The sequence below is a fragment of the Equus quagga genome, chromosome 22 (assembly GCF_021613505.1).
Source record: "Equus quagga isolate Etosha38 chromosome 22, UCLA_HA_Equagga_1.0, whole genome shotgun sequence".
Taxonomy (NCBI): domain Eukaryota; kingdom Metazoa; phylum Chordata; class Mammalia; order Perissodactyla; family Equidae; genus Equus; species Equus quagga.
Genome location: NC_060288.1, coordinates 38399494 through 38427235, shown reverse-complemented (window position 1 = coordinate 38427235; position 27742 = coordinate 38399494). Strand labels below are relative to the sequence as shown.

Here is a 27742-nt window from a genome sequence, read left to right as displayed (position 1 = left end):
CCGGAAGCAGATTTCGCGAGCGGAGGTCCCACTCTGGTAAGCGAGCTCCGGTCTCTGTAGTTGAGACCCGCACGTCGCGTCCCCTTTCCCGCTCGGTCCTGCACGCCCGGCCCGGGGACCCTGCGGACGTCACGGGCCCCGCCCGCGGGGAGACCGCCGCGCCCGGGTCCGCGTCCGTTTCCGGTTACAGTCGCCCGGAGGCCGTGCCCGCCGGCCTTTCTCCTCCGGGCTCTCGGCTGCGGCCCCGCCCCGCGTCAGGGCCCCGCTCGGGACGGGGCTTCTGGGCCCCGTCGCCCCGCTCGGCCTCAGGGCAGCCCCTGCACGCCGCGCCCTCCCCGGCCCTGGAGTCTGCAGACCCAGCCCTCCCCCGAGGCCCCTCCCCATCCCGTCCTCCTGCGGCGGGCCCTGCGGCCCCCGCGGCTCCCCTTCGGTCACCGCCTCCGGGAGGCCCCAGGCTGGTGGGGGTCCGCCCCTGCCCTGCGACCCTGTGTTCGCTGCCCCGATCCCAGCCGCCGGCGGCGCCCGCAGGGTGTGTTCACGTTCCAGCCCCACTGGAGAGTGCGCTCTTGCGACCCGAGGGCGGCTGTGTTCCGTCCCTGCGGGTGTCGGGGTGTGGCGGGGGATGCGGAGAAAAGACAGAACGAGGAGACCGAAGAAGTAAGGAGAGTGAGGGCTTAGAAAGGGTAAATAGGGAATAGGAGGTGGTGTGTGCAGTGGACTTGGTAAGAGGCAATAAAAGTGGAAAAGAAAGTGAACTGGGCGAGAAGCACTGGGATACATGAAAATAGACAAAAAGAGATGAAAAAGCGTAGAATAGATGAGGGGACTTTGACCAAGAGTCACAGTTGGGGCAATAGACGGGTAGACTCCAAATGCATTAGGTGCTTTTTTAAATTTCCAAATTACTTTCGCTTTTAAATTTATTGTGTCAAATTCAGATTATGAGGCCTCAAAGCTTTTCTTGTCTTTATTATATACTGAAAGTACTCTTTAGTGCTTGCTGGGGAATTTTACGCTATTTCAGTGTGCTGTTGGTAGGGAAGTTGGTGATTTTTGTTTTAACAGTCAAAACCAAGTTTAAACAGGTAGTCTAATACTCAACAGCTTCCTTTTTTCTCTTACTTGATCTTTTAATAGTCTATGAGCTAAAGTTTCAACTAAGCATGTGATCTCTTCAGATTCCCATTGTCCTTTTTGGCAAATGTTGAAGGATGGGCTGAATTGTCCTGGAACTTTGTTCTAACAGATATCATCTGTTCATGATGAACACATTCTCCAGAGCTGTCTCCATAGCTGACCTTTTGTGTTTTCCAGTGCTGATAATTAGGTCTTCTTAATGTTATATTTTTTGTTGTATTAATGTGATGTTCTGGAAAAGATAAATTAAATGCTTTCAGTTAATATGATTAAAACCATGAAAGAGAAGTTGCTCTTGCTCAGAATGAAATATGGTCTGGAATCTTTAGAGGCAGGGATGAGAGGTGTAAGCCTTTCCACTATCCAGTCCAGGCCACCCCATGCCTGTGAGGCTAGTGATGGTTACTCTCTACCGGCCTCCCCTGTTCACATCTCTGCCTGCCCCAGGATACACACACAGTCTCACAAGGCAGCTGGGTAGGGAAAAGACCAAGACTTCTTAAACTAAACACAGACCGAAGATCTCCAACGAGGAAGTGGTGCTTGGCTCTGGGAAGACAGCTTGGCGGAGGAAGGGCAATGCAGTTTGGGTGTTAAGGAATGGCAGAGAGCCAGGGAAGCTCCAGAATAGGAGAAAATGTGAGCTCTTGCCATCCTCACCTGTTGTTCTTGTGCTCAGCCGGGTACTAGAAGAGGCTGCGAGGATTGTGAATTGAAAGGGAAAGTCACATCGACTCCCGTACCCGTAGCTGCCACATGACATGTGGGCTTCACCAAGGTGGAAGGGTGTTATGAAACAAAGGGCAGACAAACTCATCTGTTGATCTCTGTGCAGGACTTTATTGTCCCTGCTCCCGATGGTTCAGTAGACAGCAGAGAACCATCTTTTCCACATGTTGAATTCCTCCCCACGTGTGTGATTCTGGCAAAGGGAGGTGATAAGTTATTCAAACACCTGAATGGCGCATTCTCAACACTCAGCAGTGCCTTCTCAAGACTAATCTTGCCTGAGAGAGACACTCAGAGGAGGAGTCAGGAATGGCTCTTTCTCTGGAAAAAGTCATATTATCTGTCCTCTACTTCCTGAAATGCTGTTTTTAGGACCTTCTAATCTCTGACTCTTAAGTATCCTGTGTAACACATTTCCTCACTCACCAGTGGCCATCCCTCACTCCTCTCCCATCTCCAGACCAATTCTGTCTCACTGTGAACCAGTGACAGAGAACTTGTGAAGTGGCTCGATCTGGGGAATCGTCCTAAGAAGTTCTTTATGCTCAGACATTGGTTAGAGACAAGGACTAGGCACTGTGGTGTCAGTGAGGTTTGCCAGTAGGGATTGCAAAGGGACCAGATCCCGATGTACTGTCAGCTCTCTGCAGGCCAGGATTAAAGACACTGCACACGTTAGTAGTGAGTTAATGTCGGGAATACTTGAAAGACACTGGAGAAGAATATCAATAAGGGGAAGATGGTTATACCTGATTGTATAATGCATTTGAAGCTTAACAAAGTGGATCTGTGTTTTTGTCCTCAAACTATTAACGATTTGCAGTAGAAGGGAGAGGTTAGAAACTGATAGCTGTGACAAATTAAGGTGGCATTTCATCCACATGACAGAGTGTGTTTTGTTCTGTAATCATTGATTAAAAATGGAATCAACCTAAATGTCTAACAGTAGGAGGACTTTAAAATTGTTAACAGCACATCCATCCCAAGCAGACTTTGGTGTTCCTGGATTGGTAAAGAATCGACTTCTCTGCAGACATCTGAGGTTTCCTCCATTTTGGGTAAGTTGGGATTTAATTGCTGAGTCAAGGGATAGCGTATTTCATATTGTAAAAGATTCTGGCAAGATACCCCCCCGACAACTGCCAAGAAGTCCTCGTCCGCCAACAACTCATGAGTTTCCCCCTACTTTAACCAGGATTTCATTATGTGTGTGTATATATTTGTAAATTTGAATAAGATGACAATTCTTTGTTTTTATTTGCATTTCACTAATTACTTTTTGAGACCGAATACATTTTATTCTTTATAGACATATGTACGTAAAATGAATTTTTCTACTTGACTCTTTTTTTTTTGAGGAAGATTAGCCCTGAGCTAACATCTGCTGCCAATCCTCCCCTTTTTGCTGAGGAAGAGTGGCTCTTAGCTAACATCTGTGCCCACCTTCCTCAGCTTTATATGTGGGGCGCCTGCCACAGCATGGCTTGCCAAACAGTGTGCAGATCCATACCCGGGATCCGAACCAGTGAACCACGGGCCGCCGAAGCAGAACGTGCAAACTTAACTGCTCTTCACTGGCCCGGCCCCTACTTGACTCATTTTTGATGTGTACTTCGATAATATTTTATATGTTCTAGTTTAATCATACACGCATACACACACACACACACACAGGCACACTTTGTTCTTTTCATGTTTATGTGGTGAAACCACAATCCTTCCTTCATGTTCTTTGCTTTTTGGTTTTCCTTTGGAAGGCGTCACCTGTTTCATGTTATAAAATATTATTTTTCATTCAGTCCTAATGTTATATTGTTTAATATTTTTGTTTTAAAATTTAATTTGTATTATTTTAAAATTTCAAATAACATAGATTCGCAAGTAATTTGACCTATCTCCATTTTTTTCTTTTCACAATTATTTTGGCTATATCCTCACTCCAAATGAAAATTGAGACAAAACTGACTTTTAGCATAGTTCTCCTTTTTTGTGTGAAGTACTGCATGTGACTTAAATTTGGGTTGCACCAAATTTCTGCAGTCACTGGGGTTTTCCTGTCACCATGTCCTCTAATCTTAAGATTTAGGCTTGGCAGGCTTTATTTATGTCATTTTTATGTCCTAAAAAGTTTTAAAATGTCTTTACATGGGTCTGCAAATTTATTTTAAAAGGACTCATAATATTTTGCTCTTGTAGGTAGAGAGTGATTTTTGTGTGTTTGCTTCATTTTTAAATTATTGATAAACAGGAAGTATTGATATCAGTATATTATGAATAGATTTGTCCACTTCTTAAAATATTCTTATTAGGTATGAGAGTTAAAATGGGTCCTCCTATTTTTTTGAGTTTGAAATCGTATCTTCTGAGAATAACTACACTTCTAGCTCTCACTCCATTTTTATATTTCCTCTCTTTCCTTGGTCCTGACTCAGGCATCCTGTGCAGTAGTGAATGGCAGCAGCCCTGGCCAGCCCCCTTTTCTCAGCCTGACCTTCAGTGGAACTGCTTTGTTTACTACTGAATATGTTTCTTGAGATTTTCTTGATTAACAAGAATTCACCACTATTTGACATGAATTTTAAAGATTTACATTTATTTTTTAAGATCAAATATTTTCCCAAAGGTCTGCTGATGTGATCTAATTTTTTTAAATTATTGTGTGAAAGTAATAGGTTTCCTAGTATTGAATCATTCTTTCATTATTGCAGTACACTCCACTTGACAGTGTTGCATAATGCTTCAACATGTTGAGCAAACTCTCACAAATCCGTTTTAGAGATAGACTCTGATCTATAGTTCATATATTAAAATTGGTTAATCAGATTGTTATTATTGATCTTATTCGTGAGTGAATATTTGTATTTTCTTGGAAATTAATCCATTTATCCTACATATACAAATTAATGAGAATAGAATTCTTCCCATTTTTATTACATTTTAAATTATTGCTTTTAAATGAATACATGGTCTGTTTTAATTGCCAGTGTTATTTTTTTTCATGAATCCTTTTTAATTCCTTGATTTTAGCATCAAAACTTTTATGGATTTCTGTCAAATCTGTTTTTTCATTTTATTCTTTAACAATTTATTTAATCTTATTATTCTTTTAACTTTTGTTAATATCTGCTTTATTTGTGAAAATTTGAAAAGTCCAGAGACTTATGCCTGTTTTTTCTTGGTTTGTAAATGTTTTTAAAGTCACTGAAAATTTTGGCCTTAACTCTCACCCAGAGGCTTGTAACTTGGAGCAGTTCTTGGTGCAAACCTCTCCATCTCCTCCAGCACAACTGGGTGCAATTAACTATCAGTGTATTCAACTAATCAGGAAATACTCTTTCCACTATTGGAACTTTCTTACCTCTTCTTTCTCTCAACCGCTATTACCTAGCACTGATTTCTACAATACTTCCTGCTTCTGTTTCTTTATGATAATCATTAAATAAATTAGACATCAGACAGGCCTTCTTTACACCTTGACCAGCCAAACATAAAGTTTCGTTCTCTGTTAACATGTCTTTAGGTTTATATAGCAACACGTATTGTAAATTAATAGTTATTTGCTTATTAGATTTTAAGTGAATTAAGGAGAGGAAATATAATGTTTTTTTCTTAACTGTATGCCCAGTCCTTAGCACTAAGTCTAACTCTTAATCAGTGCTCAATAATATCTGAGAAATTTTAAAAAATTGTTTTGTTTATACTTTTCTTTTCCTCTCATATCCTTCCACCTCTCCCATCACAGTTTCATTACCAACACCCTATGCCAAAAAAAATCATCTAATTCTTAACATTCATCAAACCTTTCTTAATTCCTTCATTCCAACCTTCAGCAAAAGGCTCATTTATAAACATGAATCTGTTTCTATCACTTTCTTGCTTTCAATTCTCTCGTGGATTCCCACTAGCTTTAGAAGAAGGACCAATCCGATTATAATGACCTTTGGGCCCTGAAATCTACTTGCCTGCCATCCCATCCAGTTCATCCCATCACTCAGCTCCCTTCCAATGTGTTCTCACTTGCTGGGGCACAGCATATTCTGTGATGTATTCATGATATTATACGTGTTCCCTTGTCTGAGAAAAAAAACTCTGAACTTATTTCCTTAGAAAGCTTCTGCAAAGCTTTCTAAGACTTTAGCCAGCTGAAGTTTTAAGGTATCAGATAAATTATGCATGCATTTGAAGAGAGCTTTCCCACCTCCACAAAAGAAATACTTTAGTATACATACACAGCACTCTTGTCATGATTTAAGTAGTCTTCTAAAGTAGACTTTTTACTCCACAAGGGCAGATGATCTCTCTCTGCTTTACTCATCAGTATAGTTCCACTCCCTGATACAGACTTGACCTGAAATATATGTTCATTTATGGCAAAAGATCATCACTTGCCTGAAGAGTGTTGCAGCAAATAGGCTGAAAAGACATAGAACTTCACAGAGATATGTGAAAATCAAATTGTTGATGTAGTTTACTACAAAAATAATACATTCTAAACCTTTTTTTACTGTCAGAAAAGTATAACTTTAAAAAAGAAAATGACAAAGTATTCCTTATGGGATCAAATGCCTACACCTGAAATGAAAATATATTGCTTGATTTTTCTTCAGAAATAATATATCCTTCTATAAAGAAATGTCTTAAGATTTTTGAATGTTTCATTTCCTTTTAACGTCAGTTTAAAAAATATCCAATTTAGAGAGAGAAAGTAGAATGTTGCTTGCCAGGGGATTGGGGAAGGGAGGAATGGGGAGTTGTTTAATGGCTAGGGTTTCAGTAATTTTTTTGTTTTTCTAAAAAAATTTATTGGAGTCATAATGGTTTATAACATTGTGAAATTTCAGGTGTACATTATTTATCAGTATTCTGTATAGACTGCATTGTGCCTACCACCAATAGTCTAATTTTTATCTGCCACCATATATATGTGCCCCATTAATCCTTTTGTCTTCCCAACAACCCCCTTCCCCTGTGGTAACCACTAATCTGTTCTCTTTGTCCATGTGTTTATCTTCCACATATGAGTGAAATCATGCAGTGTTTGTCTTTCTCAGTCTGGCTTATTTCACTTACTACCCTCAAGGGCCATCCATGTTCAGGCAAATGGCACAATTTTGTCTTTTTTTATGGCTGAGTAATATTCCGTTGTATATATATACCACATGTTCTTTATCCATTCATCAGTTTATGAGCATTTGGGTTGCTTCCACATCTTGGCTATTGTAAATAATGCTGCAAGGAACATAGGGGAGCATAAATCTCTTTGAATTGTTGCTTTCAAGTTCTTTGGATAAATACCCAGTAGTGGGACAGCAGGATTGTATGGTTTTTAATTTTAATTAAAATTTTTTTTAAAAATTTAATCTTTTGAAAATTATCCATCCTGTTTTCCATAGTGACTGCACCAGTTTGCATTCCCACCAACAGTCTGTGAAGGTTCCCTTTTCTCCACGTCCTCTGCAACATTTGTTATTTTTTGTCTTGGTAATTGTAGCCATTCTAACAGGTGTAAGGTGATATCTCATTGTAGTTTTGATTTGCATTTCCCTAATGATTAGTGATGTTGAAAATCTTTTCATGTGCCTATTGGCCACCTGTATATCTTCTTTGGAAAAATGTCTGTTCATATCCTCTGCCCATTTTTGGGTCGGGTTGTTTTTTTATTGTTCTTTATATATTTTGGAGATTAACCCCTTGTCGGATATATGATTTTCAAATACTTTTTCACAGTTGGTAGGTTGTCTTTTTCATTTTGTTCATAGTTTCCTTTCCTTGCAGAAGCTCTTTAGTCTGATGTAGTCCCATTTGTTTATTTTTTCTGTTTTTCCCATGCCCGAGTAGACACGGTATTTGAAAAGATGCTGCTAAGACCAATGTCAAAGAGTGTACTGCCTATATTTTCTTCTAGGAGTTTTATGGTTTCAAGCCTCACCTTCAAGTCTTTAATCCATTTTGAGTTAATTTTTGTATATAGTGTAAGATAATGCTCTACTTTCATTCTTTTAAAGTGGCTGTCCAGTTTTCCCAACACCATGTATTGAAGAGATTTTCCTTTCTCCAGTGTATGTTCTTGGCTCCTTTGTGGGAAATTTGTTGTCCGTAGACGTGTGGTTTTATTTCTGGGCTTTCACTTCTGTTCCATTGATCTGTGTGCCTGTTTTTGTGACAGTATCTTGCTCTTTTGATTAATATAGCCTTGTAGAATATTGCAAAGTCAATTGTGATTGTGATGCCTCCAGCTTTGTTCTCTCTTCTTAGGATTGCCTTTGCTATTTGGGGTCTTTAGTTAAGTTCCATATAAATTTTAGGATGCTTTGCTCTATTTCCATGAAGAATGTCATTGGGATTCTGATTGGGATTGCAGTGAGTCTCTAAATTGCTTTGGGTAGTGTGGATGTTTTAACTATGCTTATTCTTCCCATCCATGTGCAAGGAATATCTTTCCATTTCTTTATGTCATTTTCAGTTTCTTTCAGTAATGTCTTACAGTTTTCACTGTATAGATCTTTCACCTCCTTGGTTAAATGTATTCTTAGATATTTTATTCTTTTTGTTGCTATTGTAAATGGGATTGTATTCTTGAGTTCTCTTTCTGCTAGATCAAAATGCGACTGATTTTTGTAAGTAGGTTTTGTACCCTGCAACTTTGCTGCAGCTGTTGATTATTTGTAATAGTTTTCTGATGGATTCTTTAGGGTTTTCTATATATAGAATCATGTCATCTGCAAACAGCGAGAGTTTTACTTCTTCCTTTCCAATTTAGTTACCTTTCGTTTCTTTTTCTTGCCTAAATGCTCTTGCCAAAACCTCCAGTACTGTGTTGAGTAAGAGAGGCAAGAGTGGGCATGCTTGTCTTGTTCCTGTTCTCAGAGGGATGGCTCTCAGTTTTTCACCGTTGAGTATGATGTTGGCTATGGGTTTGTCATAAATGGCCTTTATTAGGTTGAGGTACTTTCCTTTTATACCCATTTTATTGAGAGTTTTTATCATACTGGATGTTGGATCTTGTCAAATGCTTTCTCTGCATCTATTGAGATGATCATGTGATTTTTATTCCTCATTTTGTTAATGTGGTATATCACATTGGTTGATTTATGGATGTTGAACCATCCCTGTGTCCCTGCTATAAATCCCATTTGATCATGGTGTATGATCCTTTTAATGTATTGCTGTATATGGTTTGCCAAAAAATAGTTTAGGATTTTTGCATCTATGTTCATGAGTGATGTTGGCTTGTAATTTTCCTTCTTTGTGTTGTCCTTGTCTGGTTTTGGGATCAGGGTAATGTTGGCCTCATAGAATGAGTTAGGAGGTGTTCTATATTTTTCACTTTTGTGGAATAATTTGAGAAGGATAGGTATTAAATCTTCTTTGAATGTTTTGTAGAATTCTCCTGAGAAGCCATCTGGTCCTGGACTTTTGTTTTCTGGGAGGTTTTTGGTTACATGTTTCAGTCTCTTTGCTTGTGTTTGGTCTATTCAGATTTTCTATTTCTTGTTTCAATTTTGGGAGGTTGTATGAGTCTAAGAATTTATCCATTTCTTCTAGGTTATCCAATTTGTTGGCATATAGTTTTCCGTAGTATTCTCTTATAATTCTTTTGTACTTCTGTGGTATCCATTGTAATTTCTTCTCTTTCATTTCTAATTTTATTGATTTTCATCTTCTCTCTTTTTTTCTTAGTCTGGCTAAAGGCTTCTCAATTTTATCTTCTCAGAGAACCAGCTCTTAGTTTCATTGATCCTTTGTACTGTTTTTCTGGTTTCTATTTCTCTTATTTCTGCTCTAATTTTTATTCTTTCCCTCTTTCTGCTGACTTTGGCTTTGTTTGTCCTTGTTTTTCTAGTTCTCTTAGGTGTGGTTTACAATTACCTACTTGGGATTTTTCCTGATTGTTGAGGTGGGCCTGTATTGCTATGAATTTTCCTCTTAGAAGTGCTTTTGCTGCATCCCATGACAGTTGGTATGATGTGTTTTCATTTTCATTTATCTCCAGAAGTCTTTTTATTTCTTCATTGATCCAATCATTGTTCAGTAGTATGTTGTTTAGTCTCCACATATTTGTGAGTTTCCCAGCTTTTTTCTTGAAGTTGATTTGTAATTTTATAGCACTATGGTCGGAAAAGATGCTTGATATGATTTCAGTCTTTTTAAATTTATTGAGGCTTGCCTTGTTTCCCAGCATATGATCTATCTTTGAGAATGTTCCATGTGCACTTGAGAAGAATGTATATTCTGCTGTTTGGGAATGGTATGTTCCATATATATGTTCTATCTGTTATGACTATCTGGTCTAGTTTTTCATTATTGTTGACTTTCTGTCTGGATGATCTATCCATTGATGTAAGTAGGGTGTTTGAGGTCCCCTACTATTATTGTGTCGCTGTTAATTTCTCCCTTTAGGTCTGTTAATAGTTACTTTATGTTCTTTGGTACCCCTGTGTTAGGTGCATATATAGTCATAAGTGTTATGTCCTCTTGGTGGAATGTCCCTTTTATCATTATATACTGCCCCTCTTTGTCTCTCATTTGTCTTTTTTATCTTGAAATATGCTTTGTCTGATATAAGTATGGCAACACCTGCTTTCTTTTGCTTGCCATTTGCTTGGAGTATCGTCTTACATCCTTTCACTCTGAGCCTCTGTTTGTCTTTAGAGCTGAGATGTGTTTCCCGGAGGCAGCCTGCTGGGTCTTGTTTTTGAATCCATCCAGGCACTGTGTGTCTTTTGATTGGAGAATTCGATCCATTTAAATTTAGAGTGATTATGGATGTATGAGAGCTTAATGCTGCCATTTTATCTCTTGTTTTCCGATTGTTTTATATTTCCATTGTTTCTCTTCTTGTGTATTTCTTATTGCCATTTCAGTTTGGTGATATTCTATGATGCTTTTCTCTTTATCATCTGTGGTTCTGCTCTGATTTTTTGTTTAGTGGTTACCGTGAGGTTTGTATAAAAGATTTCATAGATGAGATAGTCCATTTCTGATAGCTTGTTATCTCCAGTAGCCTAAGCATGTCCCATCTATTTCCTCTTCCCTGTCTAAGCTATTGTTGTCACAAATTACTCCATTTTGTGTTGTGAGTTTGTGATTAAAATAAAATGTTTATAGTTAGTTTTGGTGCTTTTCTTCCCTTTATCTTTAATGTTATAATTAAATGTTTGCTAACCTCTTCTGATAGAGAGATGCAATTTTCTGATTTTGTCTATTTATCTCCTTGCTCAAGGCTTTATGAACCTTTCCCTTTTTGTTTCAGATATGGGGGCATTCTTTTTCTTCGTTTTTTTCTTTTTTGGTGAGGGTTATTGGTCCTGAGCTAACATCTGTTGCCAATCTTCCTCCTTTTGCTTGAGGAAGATTTTATCACCAAGCTAAGATCTGTGACAATCTTCTTCTATTTTGTATGTAGGATGTCATCACACCATGGCACAATGAGGTCTGTGACTGGGATCCAAACCCATGAACCCTGGGCCACAAAAGCGGAGTGTGTGAACTCAACCACTATGCCACTGGGCCAGCCTCTGAGAGCATTCTTGATAATTTCTTGTACTGGGGGGTCTTGTGGTGATGAACTCCCTCAGCTTTTGTTTATCTGGGAAAGTTTTTATTTCTCCATCATATCTGAAGGATAATTTCACTGGATAGAGTATTCTTGCCTGAAAGTTTTAATCCTTCAGCCTTTTGAATATATCATTCTGCTCTCTCCTAGCCTGTAACATTTCTGCTGAGAAATCCACTGAAAGCCTGATAGGGGTTCCTTTGTAGATTATTCTCTTCGGCATTGCTGCTCTTAATAGTTCTTCTTTGTCATTGACTTTTGTAGTTTTACTAATATATGTCTTGAAGAAGGTCTTTTTGTATCAATGTAAAAATGGGAGTTCTGTTAGCTTTGTTTACTTGTAATTTCCATTACTTCCCCAGATTTATGAAGTTCTCAGCTATTATTTCTTTGAACCAGTTCTCTGTTCCTTTCTCCCTCTGGAATACCTATAATCCTTATATTGCATTTTCTGGTTGGGTCAGATATTTGTCAGAGAATTTCTTAATTTTTTTTTTAGTCTTAGTTCTCTCTCCTTCTCCACCTGAAGCATTTCTATGTTTCTGTCCTGTGAATTACTAATTCTGCTTTCCATAATGTCAGCTCTGGTTTTTAAGATTTCTAGATTGCTTTTTATTTCATTCATTGTGATCTTCATCTCTGGTGTTTGTGTTTGGGTTTTGTTTCTTTTTTAGAGTTTCAATCTCTTTTGTGAAGAATTTCTACTGCTCATTAATTTTATTCTGAGTTCATTGAACTGTCTTTCTGAGTTTTCTTGTAACTTGTTGAGTTTCTTTATAACTATTTTGAATTCTTTGTCATTTAGATTGTAAATTTTTGTGACTTCAGGGTTGGTTTTTATCTTGTCACTTTCCTTGTGATCTGAAGTGTAATGTATTTCTTCATGGTGTTTGATGAAGTGGACCTTTGTGGGCACATAGTGTTAGCATTTGGTCACAGATTCCACCTGCCACCACTGGGAGGTGCAGCAGAAGCTGTGAGTTTTGAATCTGCCACACCCACTGGAGGTTGTGCCAGTATGGCTCATCTGTGTTTGCCTGCTGGCGGCTGCTGCTTAGCGGGTCCCACACACAGGCAGTGGCCCTCTGGTGCAGATCCACTGCCCCGACAAACCACCCAAGCTAGTGTGCCAGGTGGGAGGGGAGGGATGCCTTTGCACATGTGAGCCTGCTCTGCACTCACTGGTGGCCTGCCTGGGCTGCTTGGCTTGCTGGGGGCACCCATGTGGTGGCTGAGCTGCCTCAGTGTGGAGCAGTCCTGCGGGCTGGGGTGCAACTCTGAAAGTGAAAGCCTTCCCGCAGAGGCCTTCCTGTTTCCCCATGTCCTCTCAGAGTTGCATGCCAGCTGCTGTGTGAGGTCCCTCGCCCTAGATCACTGCTGCTGGGAAGGGGGAGGAGATCTGCTCATTTCCTTCCACTGCTTCCTGGGAATCCAGGACCCCCACCTTCAGACCTTACGGCTGCGTGGCTCTCTCAGACGTCCTCTTGCGCTGTGTGGCTGTCCTCTGTGGGTTAATGAATGTCCTTTTGGTTGTGTCTTAGCGGGGAGAGACTAAAGGAACAGCTCACTCCACCATGATGATGTTACTCTCCCCAGAGTTTCAGTTTTACAAGATGAAAAGAGTTCTGGAGATGGATGTTGGTGATGGCTGCACAACATTCTGAATGTAGTTAATACGTCTGACCTGTACACTTAGAGATGGTTAAGATAGTAAGTTTTATGTTATGTGTATTCTACCACAGGAAAAAAATTGCTATTTATAGTAAATACTGAAATTGATCATTTATTTTAGAACTATGTAACACTTTGAAGAATGTAGAGTTTTGCAGTTCTTAGGATATCAGCTAAATCTGACTTGAAGAGACCTACAATGGATGCACTTTCTCTTGCTTGGTGGTAAAACTGCACCTTCTGGAATCCTGAAAAATATTTTTCTTGAATATAAATTTATTGTGCACAAATATTTAATAGAGTCACACTGATGCCCACAGCCTGAGAATATGTTCATAGATTACAAATCCTGTTACAAATCAAGACTAGGATAGGTTCTCTTGCTGCAGATTCTCTCCAGTACTGACCAGAACAACCAAAATCCGTAAAACAGTCAAGTCTCTGGAAAAAGGTGTGAAGGTTGCTTTGTAGACTTTTAGACAAAGTGCAGAATTAAAGGATATAATTTGTTGTTCTTAATTTCATCTATTTGATTTACCTAATGAGAAGGAAAATATTTCCTTAAGGAGCCATTTCTTGACATATTTATCTTGATTGGAACCCACATTAATCAGATTTGTCCTTTGGATTAAGACACTGGTGAGGTTATCAGCTGCATTAAAAGAGCTTACCATCAAAATGATGCATTTTCTACAGAGACAAAAAAGCTTGGAACTCTGGAATGTTGTGTCAGTGTCCTCAATAAGTATTTGGCTTCACTGGGTTTTCCACCTGTTTAGGTTCTCGTGAGCACTGGAGATCATTTTCAACAGGAGAGGTAGACCTCCTTTGTGTTGTAAATACATTTTTGTGAAGGGAAACATTAACTTTGGCAGGAGTTCAATGAAGGGATCTCTGAGGAATTGACATTTAAACCAAGATTGAAGGAAATAAGTATGGGGTGGGAAATTGTGTTTGGATTTGGGTGGAAATTAGGGATGGCAACAGTGAACAGTGTAGAAGTGACAGCAATGCTAAATTGTGTTTATGATGTTCTGAGAGAGCAAACAATGTCAACTCTTGGATGTCTGATGGAGGCATTAAAAAGATTAGAGACTAAAGAGTAGTATTGGGGGGAGTGAGAGGTAATGTCCTGAGATATATTTCATTTCAAGTGCATGTTAGTTTGCAAATAGAGATGAGAGCTCAGAAACGAAATTCAGACATGAATTTTGTCAATTTCAATTTAGAAACAATAATGGAAGAATTAAAGCAACTGAATGGATGTGTGAGCATGCTGAGGCACACCAGTGTACGGAAGTGAGGAAGGCTGGAGTGGGATGGAGTCTTGAGATGTTCCAACAATGTTATTTGAGAAACTTCTGACAAGTGATAAGGAGTTGGAATAACAAGATTAATTTGAAGACAACAGTAGACTGAGATCTCAGAAGAATGTAGGAAAAAGTACGTTTTCCAGAAGAGGTCGTGTTGCACTTACTCTTTTGTTCCCAGTTAAAGCCTGAGGTACACACGTTGGATTTATTTGTGCAGGTATCATTGGTGATCACATCGTGTTGAGTGGGACGTTAGGATACAGCAACTGCACCTTCAGGTTTTAGTACGATTGTAAAGTTGGGAGCAAGAGAGAAGAAATTGAAGAGGAAGTGAGTTCGGAGGAGGTTTTAGTTTCAAGATTGAAGAGATTTAATGAGTTTAAATGATGAAAGGATGCACTCTGATGAGAGGAGAGGTTGCTAGCAAAGGATATAGTTTTTAATCAATAATATAAAGTTCTCGACAAAACAAGAGGAAGTAGTTCACTTGGAGACATTGGGCTTAGCCGTGAGTAGAGATGAGTCCTCAGTTTTACAGGAGAAAAGGAGTAATTAAAAGATGTAAATGCAGGAATATTTGTACATTTTATGATGTTAGACTGGGGTAGTTTGTCAAGTTATATAATTCATCTACTTCAGTAGGAAACATCTCATCTTTTGAAAGTGAAGGGAGAAGTAAGAATGTATGAGTTCAAAGGCATGGAGAACATTTGAAATATTTATGGAGCATGGAAGATTGATTAGTTAACAAGACATATAGTGGGGTTGCCAGATATATTTTAGTGCCAGTCACTGAGTTGTGACTCCAGGTTTAGAGGACGGTCAATATCCTAGTCCTGTGCAATCAGATGCAATCACAGAACAGGGAGATATTTAAAGTCACCTTTTATTGGGGTCTTGATCAGCAGATGTGGTAAGTAATCAGAAGGACATAAAATAATGTTTGTCTTGGTAAATATCTATTGAAATGAGTAACTGAATTAAACAGGGCAGCAAAAATGAGGGGGGTTGAAGGCTGCTGTTCAGGAATTGGGGTAATGCAGTGGTTCCTGGGTGGTAGAGAACATGGGCATGGGGAGTAATTTTGTGGAAAAGCATGAAAGAGAATAGGTTGTAAAAACAGGGTATGGCTTCTGTTTATTAGAATTTCTATTCCAGGTAAAAACTAGATGTGGTGTGTAACCCTTAAAGAATTTGAGCTTAGGAGGCAGGCAGAGGAAAATGGAAATTATACCTGTGTCGCTTTCTAGCATGTGCTTATATGTACGTATATGCTTATATACATGTAATTTTGTGCCATTACTTAAGTTTTCTGAATCTCTGATCATGTTATTTATTAAACTAATAAGTGAACCATAATCAATAGAGTTATTTTGAGGCATAAGTAAGCAAATGTACCTAAATTTCCAAGCACAGAGTCACATTTAGTAAAACTGTTGCTTTCTTTTCTTGATGTCAGTTATCAATGGGTGAGTTAAGCCTCCTTCTCTTTATCACTCATTATCATCATTTGTCCACCTAATATACCTAATTATTTTTGATGTTTTATGGGAGGGTTTTCACTTTATAAATGCTTTCAGAGACACACACACAATGCAATAATGAAATTCAGGGAAGCCGCAGCTAATGATGATTGATAAAGGGCAGAATTTCAGCTACCACTTTCCTAAAATATCGGATGGAGGAACTAAGTTTTCTTCTAAAATCCCTTAATTCTGTCATTTCTGAGCCTAGTGCCCTATGAGGATTGTTGGACATGATACTAGTACTGTAACCATATACTCCTGCTATTTTCTGATACAGGAGATTTTAAGGACTAAATTTGCAAGATGGGTGCCATCAATTCCTCCAAATGGAATAAGTCACAGAATTGATTAACCCTGTCATAAAATATGTTCTTAATTCTCTTGGTTCATAACCAAATCAATGCAGAACAAATCTAAAAGTCAGTGTTGATGGAGTGATATTGCTGGAAACCCCACTTGGAAGAGACAGAATGATTCAGGATAAGTGTGCCCAGGGGGCCAGGGGCAGGAAGGAGCGGGAATGGATTAAGGCACCAGAGGGCTGGGATGGAGTGGGAGAAACTGCTAGTGCACAACCCAAGATTAATTAAAGCTGAGGAATTCCACACTGGTTACTGGAGATGGAAACACATGTAGCATGAGTCAGGGATTCCTGTTTTGGAATGAGGAGGCAGTTGAACACTTCTGAACACTGTGGGTTAATTAGCATACAGAACTCACTGGTTTTCACATTCTTCTCTCTAAATTGAAGGTGTTTTCTTTACTAGCAACAATAGTCATAGCCTTCTTAATTTTGGCTCTGATAGAGAACTCTCCCCCTATTTCTCTTAGAGCCCACTGCATGTTTCTGTGGGTTGGGCTGGGGGATACTTCCACGTGAAGGAATGGGGCTTCATCACAAGTGGGTCTGGACATTGTCAACAACTAGACTCATGGCTTCTTTCTCCTTCCTCAGCTTTACCTCCTGTTGCTTGGACTGTGTGTGAGTGAAAACCCAGAAGACATTTGGCAGCTGAGCTAGTGACAATGGAATCACAAGTGCGTAGGGAATTACTCTTTCTACTGAAATTGCATCTCTATTGCCAGTATATGGGCTGTTTGTCCTACAGGTGGTCATGTTCTGCATTCATTCACCAGATTTTTCAAGGATCTGAGCTTCAGTTAAGTTTCCTCAGAACTCTGGAATGGTCATGTTGGGTCAAGGACTCATCAAGTGGTAATCTCCTTCCCAACATTAGACTAAGATATTGCAGCGTCTATTAATGCTGTGTGTTCAAGATGAGAAGAGAAAGTTTTCTTTTTCTTATCCAGTCCATGGCCTAGTTGGCAAAAAAAATTCACTCATTAACCATTGTATTGACTGTAATGGGTTTAGGATTGAGGTGAATGCAGGTGATAAAGATGAGTAGGGAGGCAGATATTTCCACAGGTGAGCTCAGTTAATCCAGTATCACAGGTGCTGGGGGAGTACTGATGAGTGTAAAGAAGGAGGAATGGAGAAGTCAATGAGGAGTCATTCATTCATTTTTTCCAATTTTAGATTTCTTAGAGTTTTGAGACAATATGTTTGTGCTCTTTGAAAACTTATAAAAAAGAAAACTGAAATTCTCATTATTACCCATGTCCCAAATCAAGAATTCTCTCTCTCTGTAATTTTCCTTTTGTTCGAGTTTGATAACAGAAACAATGTATAGGAAGTATTGTTTCCTTAATTTTGGCTGTGATTCAGGAGAAGGAGTATAGGAGGTAGAGTAAAACTTAAGGTCCTGTGAAAATTTTTTATGAATTCCAGGGGACAGAACAATCAAGTGGCTTTAGCTATGCTTGAAGAGAGAGAGATGAAGGAACAAAAGGGACAATGATAACTGATAGTTGGAAGTCCCAGAAAAATTGAGAAAAGGAGGCCTCAGAGAGGCCTTCCTGTCAAAATAATACTGTCCTTCAGGACAGAAGTCTCAGAGCCTCTGGCTTCTGTTGCTAAACCATTTATCCTTATACTTTATAGTGAACCTCCTTGTCCCAAGTGCTGTATGAATTCACTTGTGCAGAATTCTGGACATTGTTTCAATATTCTCTGCCATTTATTGGATAATAAACCTAGAAGTTGCATTTAAGAAAGTTTTGCTAGATACTTAGCCCTTTACACATTAGCTCATTGGATCTTTCAGAATTCATAACAGGGTCAGTAAACCATTTCATTGATGTGGAAACTGAGATCATAAGGGGGAATAATCTAACCATAGTCATGATTAAAAAGTGGCAGATCATGGGTACTGCATCTCTTGTGATGAGTCTATAGATTTACTTGAAATTAGTGGAGAAAAATGTCTTAGTTAAAATTTTCAAGTAAAAGTTTTATAGTCATGATCTGGAAGTCACAGTTACAAATTTATTGGGAAATCTCCAAGTTATCTTATATCACACTTCACGTATTCTCTCTATATAATGAAGTTTTATGTCTTTAGAGTGTATATCTCTGTGGGTATATATGAAAGTCAGATGTCCAGGTCAGCACTGAGAATGATGTGACTGGACCCAAAATGTTGTTGAGCTTCCTGTATACTTATCTACCACTTCCTTGCTACTGTCGCCTGTACCATCCTGCCCTGCAGATTGTCAGAGATGGTCCCGTCTGAAACACTGTCTATAATATTTTAGGAATCAGTGACCTTCGAGGATGTAGCTGTAGCCTTCACGCAAGAAGAGTGGGCTCTGCTGGACACATCCCAGAGAAAACTATTCAGAGATGTGATGCTGGAGAACATCAGTCATCTGGTCTCAATTGGTGAGTCTCTTTATTATTTATCATGTATGTATGTATTTATTCATTCAACAAGTATGTAAAAAAGCTTTCCCATTCCTCCAGACTCTGCCTTGATTCTTTCATAACTCTCACAACTACCTTACAGCAATTTCCTTTACTTTTTATGTATAGTTAGTTTGTCATTGCACTAGAATGTAATCTTCCTGACGCGATTTCATATCTTTCATGCTACTCAATCTTCAACACTCAAACAGTGGTGGGATCTCATTATTTTTGAATGAGTAAGTAAATGTATTGATTTTTTTAAATAATTATTTTCCTGCAGACACTATGGTTAGATTAGACCACAGTATTAAAAATAACAGACATATTGGAGCCAGCCTGTGGCATAGTGGTTAAGTTCGGCACACTCTGCTTTGGCAGCCCAGATTCATGCATTTGGATCCCGGGCACAGACCTATACCACTTGTCAGCTATGCTTTGGTGGCAACCCACATATAAAGTGGAGGAAGATTGGCACAGATGTTAGCTCAGGGCTAATCTTCTTCAGCAAATAAAAAATAAAAATAACAGACCTATTGTTTACCACATAAAACCTAGCTTTTTATGGTGGCATTTGTATTTACTTGATTCTTTTTGGATATAATATTCAAACACTGTGAAAACTTTTATTTTCTCACTGAATGAAAATATTGAAGATTCTGCAGTCTGTCTTTGAACTTGGGCATGAGCGTCAGCAATGATAGGTCCTTAATGTCTTTGGAAACAAGTTCAAGAGGTATCCTTTTGCTGGTAAAGGACTATCCATGTTTTCAACATACCCTTCCATGGGCCGACCTTCAAAGGTTATCTTATTCTTCCTCATTAGTTGGTCTGGTATTGATGATCATGCACTGTTATGAGCATGGAACTCAAAATCCACTTATCTTTTTCCTACAAACAGGCAATCAGTTCTACAAATCAGATGTTATTTCCCATTTGGAGCAAGGAGAGCAGCTTTCAAGAGAAGGGATATGTTTTCTGCAAGACCAGAGTCCAGGTGAGCTCCAAGAAGCTGTACTTCAGTAGGAGGAGGAGCCTGGCCAGTAAGTGAGTAGGCCCTAAGAATGATCAAATGAAGATATCTAAGTTTAGTGATATTTCTTTAAATGTAGACAATGTCATAGGGGGAAAATTCTTCAGATGTTGTCATTATACCTTATTAGATATACATTAGATATCAATTCCTATGCAAGTGTCTTTCTATCATTGTCTTTGGCTTTAGGGAAGGTGATACTCATGTACTTACTGGAGTTAAACATTCACAAAATGGCCCTTTTCATGGATCTATTCTATGAAGATTTTCCCTCTTTTCCTCCTCAATGTGCCATCCTTATTTTATTTTTCTCCTATTTCAGAACTGAAAATGTCAATTGTTGATGTCCTGTAATGTGTTTCTTCTCCTTTGAGTATTCCTCTACTTGATATTCCCATCTATCTGTCAGTATTTTAAACATACTCAAATGGACATTGGGTTTCTTCAATATGTTAATCCCCCCAATGCCACTCTACCAATTTATTTTTCTCTAATCATTTCAGACTGGGAAGGTGATCTTAAAAAACAAGAAGTGATAGGCATGCAACATATCTGCAAGAAGGACACATCCTTAATCAGTGCAATGGTAAGCTTCATGGGCGTGAACATGTTCTTCCAAATGAAGACCTGGGAATTGAAAGAGTTAGGAATTTGGCACAATTACCTGACTGTAATTAAATGTGAGATCAAGAGTTCTCAAAGCAGAAAGCTTAGTTGGGTGTTAGGGAAGAAATTAACCTGAAGTCTTATAAACAGACAATTACATAATCATGGCTTATATGCCTAATTTTTGAAACATAATAATGTGTTAATTTGAGATGTTACAAAAGAGAAAATCTCTATGCTTGCAGGAGAGTAGTACCTCATGTTTATGTAACTAATAGAGGAATAATTTTAACTGGAGTCTGTCACTGAATGATTACTCTAGAATTCGTATGTAGAGAAATTAATGCAGGAATGAATAAGTGTGACCAAACCTTTAACAGTCTCTTATTTCCTTTGAAAAACCAGAGTTCTCACACTCAAGAGGATTCTTTTGAATGTAGTGATTTGGGAGAAAATTTTACTGAAATTTTAACGTTGACTCAATGTGTGATGCCTCCAATGGGAAAGAAACCCTATATCAGCCAAGAATTTGGAAAAGCCATCAGTTACTTGTCATCGTTTAATCAACTTAAGCAAATTCACACTAGAAGTAAATCATATGAATGTCATCAGCATGAGAATGCTTTTATTCAAGGCTCTGCCCTTAGACAACACAATAATCCTCAAACTGAAGAGAAGACATTTGAATGTCATGTATGTGGGAAAGCCTTCAGTAAAAGTTCTAACCTCAGACGACATGAGATGATTCACACTGGAGTGAAACCACACGGATGTCATCTATGTGGAAAAGCCTTCACTCATTGTTCTGACCTTAGAAAACATGAGAGAATTCACACTGGAGAGAAATCATATGGATGTCATCTGTGCGGGAAAGCCTTCAGTAAAAGTTATAACCTGAGGAGACACGAGATAATTCACACCAGAGAGAAACCACATGAATGTCATCTCTGTGGGAAAACCTTCACTCACTGTTCTGACCTTAACAAACATGAGAGAACTCACTTTGGAGAGAAACCATATGAATGTCATCTATGTGGGAAGACATTCAGTAAAATGTCTTATCTTAGACAACATGAGAGAACTCACAATGGAGAGAAACCATATGAATGTCATCTATGTGGGAAGGCCTTCACTCATTGTTCTCACCTTAAAAAACACGAGAGAACTCACACTGGAGAGAAACCATATGAATGTCATCTATGTGGAAAAGCTTTCACTGAATCTTCTGTTCTTAGACGACATGAGAGAACTCACACTGGAGAGAAACCATATGAATGTCATCTGTGTTGGAAAGCCTTCACTGATTCTTCTGTCCTTAAACGACATAAGAGAACTCACACTGGAGAGAAACCATATGAATGTCACCTGTGTGGGAAAGCCTTCAATCACTCTTCTGTCCTTAGACGACATGAGAGAACTCACACTGGTGAAAAACCATATGAATGCAATATATGTGGTAAAGCCTTCAATAGAAGTTATAACTTTAGACTGCATAAGAGAATTCACACTGGAGAGAAACCATATAAATGTTGTCTGTGTGGGAAAGCCTTCAGTAAATATTTTAACCTTAGACAACATGAGAGAACACACACTGTTAAGGTAATAAATATGCAAGAGTCACTACCCGTAGCTTCAAACTATAAACACTCTTGAGGATTCACACACATTGATGAAACACTATGTTTGTAATCAGTGTAGAAGATCCTTTATTAATCCTTGTTACTTCACTCAACTGAAGTTAATTCAAAGTGGAGAGAATTCATAGGTATGTCATCTATATGACAAAACCTTTAGACAGTGGACTGACGTGGGAGACAGTATATGACCTGGGAGAACTAACTGTAAATGAATGAATGTGGAAGAATCTTCATCCACAGCTCTGAAACAAAATGGAGAAATCACATGTCAGAGAAATGCTATGTATGTAATCAATATAGAAATACCTTCATTTATAATTTGTCTTCTAAATAAGTAAGTAAACTGCACAGGAAAGAAAATCTAGATTTTTAATCACTGTGCACTCTCCATTTAGCACCACTCTTGGCATACACAAGAAAATTCGGTGTCAAGTAACTGCTGAAACAAGAAATAAGTCAAAAAAATTTGTTACTAGGATGATAGAATTTTGTTGCCAAAGGGCTTTGTGCAACAAGAACAAACTAGGACATGAAGAATATCGAAGATATTTGGAGTATCATTTTCAGAATGCCTAACATATTTACACTAATTTATGAAATGACAAAGTACTGCCCCTCCTAGTGACAGGCAAAGCCAGGAGAGCAGAGGGAAGCCAAGAGAATCTGTTCTTGCCCATCTTCCCCTGTCACAATAGCCATGAATCCACACATCACCAACTGGGAATGAGACCCTTGAGTCCCAGCCCTTCTCACACACAAATGCAGAAGGCAAGGAGAAAAAAAGTGGAGCTTCTCCTCTGCCAGGATAACAAGAGGCTTGGTCCTTGGTACTCAGTTGAACGTGACTGATGTCCCTGTTTCACAAGTGTCAAAACTGAGAAAACAGATGCATATAATTAACAGCCCATGTTTTTCTGAGGGAATATGCAATACCCTTCCCACTTTATTTCTGTGCTTTTGTTTGAATTTATATTATTGATATGTCTTCAAACGGACTAATTTTGTTTTCTACAAAAGTCTATTAAACTCATCTGTTAACATCACCCACAGACCATAGTTTCCCAAACCCAGCAGTATTGAATTTCTCCATCTCTTCATGTTTCTTTTCATTTCCTCTATTTTATGTAATATAATAATTACTATAAATTCCTTTTCTCCTAATTCCAGTCTAAAGATATATGTGGGTTTATTCATCATGTGTCTTTTTTCTTTATTTTTCTATCTCCTTTCCAGCTTCTTTGTAAAGATCTGTTGCTTTTTTTTTCAATTTTTGTTAGACATTGTCTAAGAAAAAGGAAGAGACTGAGGTTGAGGTGGTTTTACCCAGAGAGGTTGACTGTTCTCTCTCTTAGGTAGATAGAGTGAAGACATCACTTTTTCCACTAGGAATTGAAAGACACTCAGGCTGGGTTGCAGCCTTGATTTCAGTCAGTCTGACCTTCATTCCTTTCAGGTCATTCTTCTGAATTTATTACAGGCATCTTCCAAAGTACCGTAAACTGAGAAGGTATTACACTGACTTTCTCGTTCTGTCCCCACCTAATAACCTATGGGGAAAAGCAGCCTGGTATTGGAGGTTCTCTATATTTCAATAAGCCCACCCCAGTCCACATGTCCATATGTTCATCTGCTTGTTTTTATTCCTGAGTAGTGTCTTTTTGCCTGTTATTTTCAGATTTTGGAAGCAGTTTCCCCAGCTGTGGAAATCAGATGATCTCACCTCTCCTAACAAGGACTCTCCCTTTCTGGAATCTTAGTTCTTGTAGTCCTCTCTAGTTCCACAACTCTCTAAGTTTAAAACAATACACTTTTAAAGTGAATCTTTATTTTCTATTTCCTGTCTTGGCTCTACTTACACACGTTACCTGGAAGCAGAAATCCCAATATTTTGCTTGAACAAATTTCCAGCTTATTTCTCCTCAGTCCAGAAAGGCTATCTATTTTTTCTGGGATTATCCTCCCATGGTGTTAATTTTCAAATGCTTCAGGAGAAAAACCAGTATGGACGTGGTACTCACATTGTTGGGCTTCCTGTTTCTCACAGATTGTATCTCAAGTTCTGTCAGAACAGGCTGCACTCCAGTGCCTTTAAACAGTTATGTATTTTATTAAGATTTTATTGTTGATATTGGTTGGTCGGTCCAATGAAAGCTACTCAGTCATGGAAGAAATGAAAATATTTTACCCTGAGATATTTTAAACCAAAGAATGATTCATCTCTTATTTTAACATATAAAATATTTAAACCAGAACTTTGAAAATACTACTGACTATTCATATAGGAAAAATTCTCCACAATTGACAGCTTGTAATTACATTAAAACCTTGATGCATCCTCATGGGAAACTGGTTTAATTATCTCCACTTTCCTAATTTAATTTTTGGTGTTGCTTTTGTATCAAACACCCATATGCAGATCTTTTGTTTTCACCTCTTCTACCTTATGGCACCATAAGAACCAGCTCTTCTGGGCTCTGATGAAGGTCAGCACACGTTTTGTTCCTGTTCCATGTGCTCCCCACCACCCCCTAGTCTTGGGTTTCCATGTTCATGTCAAAATGTGACATGTCCCATTATCAAAGCGCAAGTACAGGCATAGCCAGCTTTCCCTTTAATGATTGTGTGTGAGCAATTGTGTGTGGTCAGAGGGCATATGGTGATTGTATGATCTGTGTACAGACATGTTTCCCTGGTGTTTGTGTGACTTAGAGAATGTAAGCCATTATGGCATCTGTGACAGTGGTCAGTGTGGAAGGTCCACATGTAATTGCCAGAACATATACATGTGATACCAAGTTGTATGTGTGGCCATTTGTCATGTGTGTGTCTTAGGGTTTGCATGTGTTAAGAGGATGTTGTAACTGTGGGATCAGTGTGTGTGATCTTTGTGTTTCAGAGTGTGTGCAAGGTCAGAAGTGTTGTCTACCAGGCACCTGTTCAACAGTCATCACCCCTGGAGCACCAGTGAGTCCAGCAAAGGCTCACAGGGCACTCTGGGGAGCCCAGGAAAAGTAAAACCAGCAGTGGAGTCAAGCTTGTGGGATTTGCTGGGTCTATGGAGACTGGAGGGGCCAGATCCTGACCAGTGGGAAACTAGAATCCGGGGTCTGAATGGATCAGAGATGGGGAACCAGTGGGCATCAGTGATTGTGGCTCTGAGTGGGAGAGTGGGAACTGAGTTATAGAGATCTGTGGTGGAAGTCCTATACATTTGGGGATTGAGGATCCTAGGTTCTCCACCAGGCAAAAGGACCAAAACCACTTTGAGGCAACAATCCCAAGGCAAAGATATGGGGTGATGTGTTGTTGATGGAGGAAGGAGGGGCAGATGCAGAAACACCTTGGGGTAGGGCAGAGGAGGCACAGGCTGGTCCCCACTGGCCTTGCCTTTCTCAAGGCCCCACTCCTACCAGGCCATATCCCACCTGACTGAAGCCCTGCTCTGCCCCTGCCCCATCTTGGGCAAGGCCCCTCCCTGACCATATCCCTCTTGGGCCAAGACCCACCTGCCTCTTAGTTTCGGAAGTGGACTTCAGAGCGAAGGTCTCACTCCAGTGACTAAGCCCTGGTCTTTGAGGTTCAAACCCATGCTCTGTGGCCCCCTCCTTGCCCCATCCTCCACACCCACAGTCTAGGGGTCCCTGCAGATGCCACAGTCCACGCACCAGCCTGTCCTGCTGGCAGAGAGGCCAGCGTCGTTTGAAACACTCAGGATGCCGGTTGTTCCACTGCCAAGTCCGAGTTATTTCTGTTTCCAGTTAAAATTAATGGGAGGCAGTCCCAGCCTTGCCGTTCTGCCTTTGGGCTTTTCCATGTCTCCTGTCCCCACAAGTTAGGTTCCCATTCAGGAAGCAGATTATCGCCCTTTACCACCATCACCCTTGTTGACCCCTAAGAGCAGCCCCCACATGCCACACTATCTCCTGGTCCTAGGATTCTGCAGACCACAGTCTTCCCAACCCTTCTGTGTTCTCCTACTCCTGGGGGCCAGGCCCTGCTGCTCTGCAGGTCTTTCCTTCACAGTCCGCCTCAGGGAGGCCCCTGAGCACTGGGCTGGGGGAGGTTTCCTGCCTCTGTCCTCCTGACATACCATGTCCTTCTCGTCCAAATTTCATCTCCCTCAATGTCCCTAACACAGTATGTTTACGTTCCTGGTGTCTCACTGGAAAGTGAGCTCTTCCTAGGAAACAGGCAACTTCCATCCATTGGTGTGGATGTCTAGGTAGGGTGTGGGGAGATGAGGGGGAAAGAGAATCACAGGGAGAATCAGGGACACAGAATGAGTCAAACAGTGAGGGAGAATAAGTCAAATAGAGGATGGGGAGTTATGTGATGTTTTGATATAGTAAGCAGTGAGCCCACGAGTCCAACTGTTTATGATGAATAAATTGCTCAGAGCCATTTCTATAGCAGACCTTCTTTCCTGTTTTCCAGTGCCAGTATTTGGGTCTTCTTAATTTCATATGTTTTGATGGTTTAATGTGATCTTCTGGATAAGAGGAATTAAATGCTAGAGATCAATGTGAGTAAAACCAGGAATGAGAAATTCCTCTTGCTCAGGTCTATGAAACATGGTCTGGATTCTTTAGGGGCAGGAGTAGGAAAGGCAAACCATCCTGGCCATGTCATTCCTGTGGGGCTGGAGCTGGTTACTTTCTACTAGCCCATTCTCACCTCCTTGTCTGCCCCATTCCTAAATAGGGATTTTTCAGCTCTATTATAACCTTATGGGACCACTGTTGTATATGCAGTCTGTCATTGACCAAAATGTCATTACGCAGTGCATGACTGTACCCAAATATATGCTGCCTACAAAAAATTCACTTCAGTTTTAAGGACACATGGATGCAAACTGAAGGGATGGAAAAATATATTCCATGTAAATGGAAATCATAAGAGAGCAGAGGTAGCTGTACTTATATAAGACAAAATAGACTTAAAAGCTGTAACAAGAGACAAGATCATTATATAATGATAAAGGGTTGCGTCTATCAAGAGAATATAACATTTGTAAATATATTAAACAATACCAAACCTGTAGTAAAATGAGCATTGTATTTTTATAATGATGGAATGGGGATGCCTACCAAAATAAAACAAAAAAGTAGACAGCATAAAAGAAATGTTTATGTTTCACTGTATAAAAATTATAACTAAAATATATCAGTGTACACGTGTATGTGCATATGTCTGTGTGCATGATAAAACTACAGAATATATGTAAAGTTACATGAAAAATGAGCCAAGTAGGAAAGTTAATTTATATGTACGCCTATGAAATAAAATTGTATTGATAAAATTTATTCAGTAATCAGTGAAATGGAAAGAAAAACAATAGCAATTTTTCCACATATATAAAAAATAAAGGATGTAGTAGCAAGTCCTGTTTAAAGCTGGATAAAAACCCCATTTTGGTGGTGGGTGAGGACATTACAGCTGTAAGTGGGGGGTGCCCTGCCAGAATCTATCAAGTTATGAATACTCCATACTTTGAACTAGCAATCAAATTCCAACTTGCCCAAAGCATAGGAACACTCAGACATCTGCAGAGATGTCATTGTGCTCAGAGGCAGCCACTAAAAGATTCTTTACAAATCCAGGAACATCAAGGTCTCCTTGGGATGGATGAGATGTGAGCTATTTTAAAAACTCCTATTAGACATTTAGGTCGATTCTAATTTTAAAAAGCAGTATGGAACAAAACCCACCCCAAGTGGATGAAATGCAA

General features: G+C 39.4%; 1 protein-coding gene across 5 annotated transcripts; it reads left to right on the top strand.

Moving 5' to 3' along the window:
- Window positions 1-27275, top strand: ZNF596 (zinc finger protein 596). Of its 5 annotated transcripts, none has more exons than XM_046648660.1 (7): window positions 19-36; window positions 2839-2924; window positions 16888-16970; window positions 18591-18717; window positions 19640-19735; window positions 20275-20357; window positions 20783-27275. In XM_046648660.1, exons 3-7 carry the CDS (start codon window positions 16959-16961, stop codon window positions 22028-22030), a joined length of 1566 nt encoding a protein of 521 aa, XP_046504616.1. In that variant the 5' UTR covers window positions 19-36; window positions 2839-2924; window positions 16888-16958; the 3' UTR covers window positions 22031-27275. The 5 variants fall into 5 exon arrangements, with proteins under 5 accessions (XP_046504619.1, XP_046504616.1, XP_046504617.1 ...); XM_046648661.1 differs by lacking the exon at window positions 19-36 and adding an exon at window positions 457-657 and having other exon boundaries at window positions 2857-2924; XM_046648659.1 differs by lacking the exon at window positions 19-36 and adding an exon at window positions 457-657.
- Window positions 27276-27742: the final 467 nt, after the last annotated feature.